At 42.8% G+C, this 9,278-nt stretch overlaps 1 protein-coding gene across 1 annotated transcript; it reads right to left on the minus strand.

Annotated features, from left to right (window-relative positions):
- Positions 1-2,459: 2,459 nt before the first annotated feature.
- LOC310872349 (protein SET-like) lies at positions 2,460-6,389 on the minus strand. The gene is made up of 8 exons (XM_083784138.1): positions 6,097-6,389; positions 4,677-4,734; positions 4,420-4,562; positions 4,169-4,272; positions 3,960-4,073; positions 3,437-3,607; positions 2,990-3,121; positions 2,460-2,904 (listed from the first exon to the last, which is right to left on the minus strand). The coding sequence occupies exons 1-8, from the start codon at positions 6,167-6,169 to the stop codon at positions 2,881-2,883; spliced, it is 819 nt and encodes a 272-aa protein (XP_083640264.1). The 5' UTR covers positions 6,170-6,389; the 3' UTR covers positions 2,460-2,880.
- Positions 6,390-9,278: the final 2,889 nt, after the last annotated feature.

Here is a 9,278-nt window from a genome sequence, read left to right on the forward strand (position 1 = left end):
TGGAGAGGCTGTTCTACTTCTGGCTGTTGTTGTGTCTACGGTTCGATTCTGGTGCAGCCTGTGGTGTGGAAGAACAACAACACCAGGGGGACAAGTTGATACTGTGCAGGCATGGTTTAAACTTTAAAGCAAAACAAAATCTGATCATATGACTGTTTTATAGACTAAGAAAGCCCCAATCTGTGATTACATTTGAGTGTTTTAGTCGCTCCAGACCAGTCCACACATTTAAATTGGAAGAAATTGCAGATTGAGTTTTTTTCCCCCTTTAATGAAATATCCGAGATCATTAGGGTTTTTTGGAAGATGCTTTCTGAACATTCATTATATACAATATATAGCCGCGTTTGAAACATTAATTATATAGATAGTTTGTTTGACCACTTCAAATACTAATAGGCCTACATCGAATTCGAATCTAATTACTCTTTCATCTTAAAATAACTAATAACCGAAAACAGCGCGATGTGAGCTTATAGATTGGCTATTTTCGGTGCACAACATGAAAACAGTCCATTGAAAACGGCTGTGGAATCCAAATGACTGAGAACTTTTGTGTATTGTGCAGGGCATGCGGACACGAGCTGGCGTACGCGACAGACATACATCATGTCTCCAGCCACCTGGCGCTGTCTAGCTGTAACGACACGCTGATCGGAGACAAGCGGGTGAACGTGCAACTTTTCGAGAACCCCCAAGGGCACCGCTTCGAAGTCATAACACTCAGGAAGGCGAACGTCTCCCAACACTGGCCGGCAGACGAGCGCTTCTCTTGGTACCACGGATACTCCTGGACGGTGGCCACTTGCCCGCAGTGTAAAACACATCTAGGTGGGTAGTAGTTGCCTGCTACAACTACAAGCGCATTGCAATATTTATTTTACATGGGAACTAATAACTAACCCCTTTTAGGTTGGGCGTTTCAACCCAGCGACTGGCCAGAAACCATCACAAGAAAGAAGTTTGAGGAATCGGACCAGACATTTGTGGCTCTAATAACCCATCGATTATTAAGAGAAGACTTGGCATCAAGCCTGCTCGTCACACCAAAATCTTTTATGAGCTGATTTTGTTTGTATATTAAGGCATGTCCATTGCCATTAATAAAATGTTGTCCTCTTTAAAAGAGTCCCACACATTTATACACAGTAAGTTTTATTGTAACAAAGCAACTTGTACACCTCAAATTTAAAACAGTTTCTTTTTCCCCCCAGCGGAAAAGAAAAGGGTGATTTCAATGCAATTTCCATGAGTTTAACAGGTCATATTTCCCATGAAGCAGTGGGGGCCAAAATTTACAAGCTTTTTTTTTTCAATTTTATTATTTATTAAAAATGTCATCTCAAACCTCAATGGATATCTGTAAAACAATACAATGAAAAAAAATCCCATAGAAATGGTGTCAAAATAACAACTCTCCCTTACAACCCAGTCCCCACCTAAACCAACGGCCTTTAGATGTCACCTTTATTTATATTTACTTCCGACATCAGTCCGAACTTGAACAATGTAAAACTCATGCAGCTTCACTTTCCAAGAGTAAATCCAAACAATGCAGCAAAAAAAATGGAAGGACAAACATAATTAGCTCAATTATGACTTCCTTGGATAGTATGCACCCAAAGTGGGGGAAATGCTGGACTTCATGTCTCTTAAGTCATAAGTAATTTTGACAAAACTGAATTGAGCAAATTTACATAACATCCATATACTCAAGGTAGAAAACATCAAGAACCTAATTTTGTCCAGCTGCACACCAATTCATCAAGATGGCTACAAGGCTATTTTAATTCCTTCCATTGATATCCCTATTCATGACAGTTCAATTTGATTGCATACAATACTCGCCAATATTGGACCTCTAGGCTCTACAGAAATCTAGGGTAATCCTCTTTCAAGTCTAACAAAAAGTCACCATTGTATGAGCAACCGTGTCAATCTCCATGTTATGATTTTTAGTGTTACACCTTCATTACCTGTGCTGTGCCCAAAACCACTTTGATCACACACCTGGCAATGAGCGCACAGGTAATGCACTTGTAGATAAAAACTTATTTGAATCATGCCTTTGTGGAGTTTGACAAAATGTTTCTCATAAGAGTGGATTTATCTGAAACAAAGCCTTTGTGTGGACAGAGAGGATAACCCAAGCTTTTGTAGAGGTGCAACATTAGCTAGTTTGTTTACAACAATCAGATGGAACTTTTTCGTCTCACAAACAGGGCCGTCAATGGAGCAAACTGCAACTTGGAGGTTGGATAGCCTGGAAGTTGTTTGTGGCCATCATCAAGAGTTCCTCCCAAGATACGATAATTTCTGTCCAAACTCTAGATCTGCAGAAATCTAAACTATGTAGGCGGCATCTAGAGACCATCCAGTCTACTTCCCACCCATCCCCAGCGTAGCCCCCTAACATTACAAGTGATAGGAATGAGCTGGTACTTGTTAACCACATAGGGGAAAAATAACAGTTTATTCAAGGAATTAACGCCCAACAGAAGAAAATAATATATATATAAAAAACAAAAACTGGAGGTCTGCTAGCACTAGGTCACTACACCATGGCTTTAGTTAATTTACCACACAACCTTAACCAGGAGGAAATTTGTGTAAATCGACTTCAAATTCTACTCAGGATGCCGTGCTGATTCTATTTTTTGTACATTTTTATTTTTGAGATGAATTTGGGGGATGTTATTAACAAGTCAGGGCAAAGTGCCATTGGCTTTAGATGAGTCAAAGGAGAACTTAAACATGGCACAAACAGGTGAGAGGCTTCAGAATGGAGATGAAGCACACAAAAATAAACTTGCTCCTGATCATAGGTGAAAAACCAAACAGGGAAGAAAAGGTTGAGGGTCTTGGTAGATCCACGTCATCTCAGTCATCTTCTCCATCATCATCCTAAAAATAAGAAATTAACAGTCATGACAGTACACAGATACAACTGCCAATAGTGACAGGAGTTAACAGATTATGGCATCCATACCTCTCCATCCTCGCCATCATCTTCCTCATCTTCCTCTCCATCTTCATCACCCTCCTCATCGATGTCCTCCAAACCCTCTTCGTCCTCATCATCATCCTCACCTTCACCCTCCTCATCATCCATGTCAGGAACCTAGACATGAAATGTAAATTACAAGGAGCTTAGGTTGATTCTTAAAGATGTAAGTATTCAACGTTCTCACTTCAAACTCACCAAGGCAGAACAGCTACAAAAATGTCCATGAAAACATGTACAAGTTTGAAACTACATAGAACAAGCAGCTCAGATCTAAAACAACTGAAGTTTCAAATCCCAGCAGGTGTGCAATGTTCACTTTTCACCGTGACCGTGAGTCAAAAAGTATGCCACAGCTGCAATAGCCATGATGAGGCTCACAGTTAACAGTAAAAATCACAGATGATATTCAAGACGGCAAACGCTACCTACCAGGTAGTACTGCAGGGGGTTAGGCCAGATGTCGTCCTTGATGACCTCTCCCAGCTCGTCAGCCCCAGCATCAGCGTGGTCAGTGAACCAAGTGAAGAAGCTCTCTGGCTCTTCATGTTGCCTCTTACGACCAGCTTTGTTCTGCGTCTGGCTGGAGCGCTTGGTCAGGTCCTTCAAATAAGACAAAGAATATAGTGTCCATGATGTATATTGGCACATGCCTGATATTTTTCCATCAAAGTCAGCACACACACACACACATATATATATATACATATACACACACACAGGGGGAATCATTAAAGCAAAAAAAAGAAAAATAATTAACTTTAATTTAAGGGACAGATACATTAATCAATATTACTGTGGGTGTGCCAGTATTAGACATGGACAACTTGCCAGTTTAACTGTAGTCCTCCTTGGCTGGGGATTGTGGGACTAACGCCTCAAGTGGTTACCTTGATTAACGAGCATTGTGTACACCAGCATAATTGTTACCAAATGTAGCTCAATTAACACATACCTTTCCTGACTTCCATTTGATTTCCGTCGACTTTGAAGATGGGTCTCCGCTCTCATTCAGGTGGAACTCTTTGGAAAGCACTTTGTTTTCAAAGTACGGATTTTCATCGAAATACTGGAACACACAAAGGGCAGAGATAAGAATGCAACATAAAACGGGGAAGGGCGTTTAATCAGTCATGTGAAGTGATCTGTGTAAACAATACTTACAAAATCTATTCTGTAGCCTGACTTGATGTCTTCAAATTCTGTCACCTCCACCCGGCTCAGGTAGTGAAGCGCCTCCTCATCTTCCTCCCCCAGTAGAGCAGATACTGCAGGCAGAAATCATCATTAGAGCCTGTGTTTAGCATGTATTCAGAGAGCATCAACTACTACAGCAGGCTAACACGTTTTACATCACCAATGTAAAACACAATTCTTCTGGCTATGTAAGAGTGAACACAAGTTCAAAAGCTTACCTTGTGGATGGTTGACAAATGTGGTGACCCAGAAGTTGGGGATTTTGGCGATCAGTTCTGACCTCTTCTGAAAGAACGGCTGACGGAGTTTGTTGTATTTCTGTTCTACTTTTAGGATCTCCTCACTCGCTTGCTCGTTCAACCTGGGGGAAGAAAGTATGACATGTGGACACTGTAGAATTCACAAACATTACATTGATAGGAGACAGCCTGACCATCCCCTTAAGGTACACATTTATAAATAAAAGGGCTTTTACCTGTCAATTTCGTTTTGAACCTCGTCAATGTGTTCGATAGCTTCCTGTTGCTCTTTCTCTGTGTAAAAAAAAAAGGAAATGCATCACTTGTATGTAAAACATTTTAACAGACATTTGTTACGGTTTCCATTTAAATCAGGAAGTGAAAACGTTTTATACAAAAATCAGTTTTAATAACATATTTAATAACACGTAATTGTTTAATATGTTTCATAACATTCACAGTACACAAGAACAGTAGCTAAATGTAGGCGCCTACACGAACACACCATGGTAAAAACAAAAAAACGGCCATGCTATTTTCACGGGCAACGATCTAACAAACTGGACAAAACAGTGGAGGGGATGCGAGCGTCCAATGGTTGAGTGTCCCAGTTCAGCGGGGATCTCACCCAGCGTATCCTGCCGGCTAAGACCCAGAAGGCCGCGTGGTTTAAATGTGGGACGTCTGTTGCTCTGGCTCTGCACACACACACGATTGTCTGTTCTCGAATCCCGATCACTAGCCTAAACACACAAAGGCCTAAAAACGTACACAAAACCGCCACATAATAGCAGCGTGTGGTGTAGCAGCTTAGTCGGATTGAAACAAAAGACTTCTCGCAACGAGGCTATGACAACATTGCAAAACCCCCAAAAGCGTTCCGTTTTAATCGTGGCGGGATGTGAGCAACACAACAAACGTCGTCAGCCATTAACAACACTGCTGCTAACTAGGCTAATTCGTTGCTAACAACGAATGAAAGAGGTAGCTTTCTTTTTTGTTTTTACGTTTGTTGCTCGGGTTATCGTCAATGTGGGTTCAACGGCACACGAACCAGAAACTAACAAAAGTCTTAAGTTATAGCCCCAATAAACACATCGTTCTCTTCATTCAATCACTCGGCCTAGCCGTGTGAAATAACAAGCGGCCATGCTGGGTTGATGCTAACACCAGCTAGCTTCGGTTCACGGCCGCTTCGCTTCAACATTTTCGTCGGCGCGAGCTTCATCAAAACAATACATTTTCACGGGGAGGAAAAGGGTAAAACGTTTGAACTGAACGTCAATTTCTCCGTTCAATTACACACAAAACGCCGAGGCTGTTAATAAAACGGCGGCATTGGCCTGCTCCGGGGGAGCAGCGGTGTTGTGTTGAAACAACTGGGGGGTCAGCATGCTAGCAGCATGCTAAAAATCAACGCGTTAGCTTAGCCATGCTGCTAACCACGGCGAGGCTAAATGTAATGTACGCAATAAAGCACCGCACCCGCAGCACAAAGCCCAGATCTGCGGACCACACAAATCAACGGACACACGCATGCACCATGCCGCCAAACATTTAGCCTCTAAAATGCACACATTCTGGGCGGCTAGGGGGAAGAAAAGTGAAAATGGCGGTTAGAAACGAAAGAAGGAAGGCCGCCATTCGATGTCTTACCGGAGGTTTCGTCCGCTCCGTCATGGTTCGAGTTCAGCTCCTTTTTACTCACTTTTGCCGCCGAAGCCGACATGTTTTTTTTTTTCTTTCCTCGCGCCGCGGTGGGAAAATGTGTAAATGTTTTTAAATGCGAAAAGCTCGCGTTTTCTAAGCTTCGTTTTCTCCCTTGTGAAGAGGAGATAATTCAAGGATTCTAGTGCCCGCTCCGTAAAGTTGTGTGCCTTGGTTAAATGTGTGTGCAAGAGGAACGAAGGCGCGCGCGCTCTCTCTCTCTCTACAACGTGCTCGCCTTTCTAACACAATGTGAGTGAGAGACGCTCGAGCTCGGCGAGGAAGTCACAGTGCACACGGGCGCTCGAGCGGCTCGCGCACGAGCCTCCTTATCCAGGGTTGCCAGATTCTGCGACTTACCAGATCCATAGACTTGGCCAGCATTTGATTTACGTCATTTAAGTGCTCTAATCAAACTTTAAAAAGTCCATAGACTTGGCTGCCATATTATATGATGTAATTTTCAAAAGCTAGGGGGTAAAAAAATCTTGGGGAAAAATAAATAATTTTGGAAAGGTTTTGAAACAACATACATCTTGTATCCTTGGGGGTCCCTGTGGCACAACATATTGTCAGATGGGGAGGTATGCATACCTCCCCATCTGACACTTTTTCATGTCAAGGACCCCCAGTCCAGATGTATTTGCCCACATGTGGGCAAATACATCTGGACTGGGGGTCCTTGACATGAAAAAGTGTTTAAACACTTTAAGCAATATTTAGGAACAAGCCCAAAAAAGCAACTAGACTTTAGAAACAAGCCCCAATAACGAGCAAGGTCCCGCAACTCTAATAGAATAGACTTTATTTGCCATTATTTGCACAAGTGCATAGGAAATATTGGATCTCAGCAACAAAGTCCACAATCACAACACCAGAGGAGTTCAACAAACCATGTGCAACCCAGATTTGGCTGAAACAATGGATTAAATTAATTTAGCTCCTATGCCACTAAAATGTGGAACTAACAATCAACATCCATTAAGAAATGTGAATCCCTAGACTCCTTCAAAAGTTACCTACTGCAATTCTTAACTGGCCCCTGTAAAAGAAAAAGTCAAAGTCCGTCCTCCGTCCGTCCCCCCTCCCCCCCCCCCCCCCCACACACACACACACCTTTTCCATACTGTAGGCCTACATGTTTTTCCCTCTTTTTTGTGTATATATGATGATTTCCTTTTTTTCATTGTATATACATACTGTGAATACAAATTTAAATCAATCAGCTCCCAGGGTCAGCATTTAAAAAGTCGCTTATAACAACAAGCCATGGCAACACCGCTCCTTTCATATTAACGAAGGCGCGCCGCCGCGAAAGAAGGTCGCGCGCCCGGGAAACAGCCGATCTGCAAGCTCACAGCGCGTCGCGGACGCCACGCGCTGTGAGCTTGCAGATCCGCTGTTTTTTTTTCTCTCTTTTTTCGGGTGCGCGCGAGACACATGGAAAGCGGAGCAAAGCACGCAGAGCACAGAGCACCACGATACGAACGAGAGCTCCGCCTCTCAAAGTAGGTCTCTTTTTGGGGGGGAGTGAAGGATTATTGTATTAACATTTAAGTAATAATAATAATTAAAAAAAAAAACACTCACCGAAAATTAAATGAATGTTCACCATTTGTATATACCGTAAATCAATTCCATCTGACTGGTATGACTATGATACATGCACGGTTGATTTTGTTTAGTCAAAAACATTCCGTTCATTCTGCAAGCTTTAAGGCATGCATGATGCAGGAGTAGAGGACCAAAAAAGATGACTTTACCCCGAAGTCACAATCTTGGCCCCGGTTAATGAATTGTTTAATTTATAGCAGCCCATGATTCATCATCATTATCGCACCATATGATGCTTGCACGCTTGCTTGCCGAGCCAACACAGGCTTAGTGCATTTGTCCGTCCAACATTATCGGCAAGCGACATGGTCGTAGTAGCTAGCCTACTACTACACAGGCTATAGATATAGCCTCCATACATTATAAAGCTCGATAAAAGTGTGATCGTAATACCCAGCTCCCAGTCATTGTCCATTTCCTTTCTGCTCACTTTCTCTCTGACTTTCATTCACTAATCTGTTTACAATATTTCTCTCGTGATTTTAAGGGGACAATAACAATTTCCACAACACCACGTGCATGTTGCACCACCAGAAAATACTGAGTGAACTCATATGGATCTAACTGGGCATGAGAAGACAGAAATGCTTATTGTTTTTAAATGCAATGCAATGCATGTTACACGTTTCTATTATTAGCTCTCTGACTGTGGGCTAACCCTGTGCCCCGTAATCCGGGGTAACTGAAATGGCTCAGGGTAGGGGGCATGCATGATGGATTTGTTAATAAAACACCAGCCTCTGCCTGCTTGATGCTGCATGCTGTTTAAACCGTTTGATTTATGTACACGCGGCTGCCGTGCATGCAGGGATCAAGCAAGCTAAACACGACAAGGCTCTCTTATTAAAGCAATAAGGAATTGTTGTGCTCCTTTCTTGTCCTGCATGCGGAGAATACAACAGCAGTGTTTGTCTTTTTGGTTGGTGACAGCCCCTAGTGGAACATCGTGGTCCTCCCCCTTGGCCAATACTGAGCCACGGCTAGGACGATCCCATCTGCAGCAGCGGTGTTCATTGGCACCCGAAGGAACTATCCTATCATTACCCCCCTGCAGTCAAAACCCCGTAAACACTAAAACAGTGGGCTGATGAAGAAGACGCAAAGGGAAATCATGGACAATATCCCAGAACAGGCACCAGCTGAGAGGCAAAAAAAACACAACTCGAGGAAAGACTGATGCGTGATTCATTTATATATACGCGCACAACATGTAAAGACGCATACAGGAGGAGAGCCCTGGTTTAAAAAAAACACGTGCTATAACATCAGGGGACTTGTTGTTTCAAGGATAGTGAAGGTCCAAGCAACGTGAGAGGTCCCTATCCGAGGAGGATGTCAAATTAAGTCCTTATTCGGCAAGGAGAAGGCAGATCACCCCCCGAGGTATGTGAAATGCACAGTCATACTATTAATTATCCTCTCTCTTAACATAAAAAAACGTTTACTTTTTAGTTTTAACCCTTTCCCCCACTTGTGTGTCGCTCCCCCCAACCCCACCCATCGCCCCAATTATAAAT

Source organism: Protomyctophum parallelum (genome assembly GCF_964188405.1).
Source record: "Protomyctophum parallelum genome assembly, chromosome: 15".
NCBI lineage: Eukaryota > Metazoa > Chordata > Actinopteri > Myctophiformes > Myctophidae > Protomyctophum > Protomyctophum parallelum.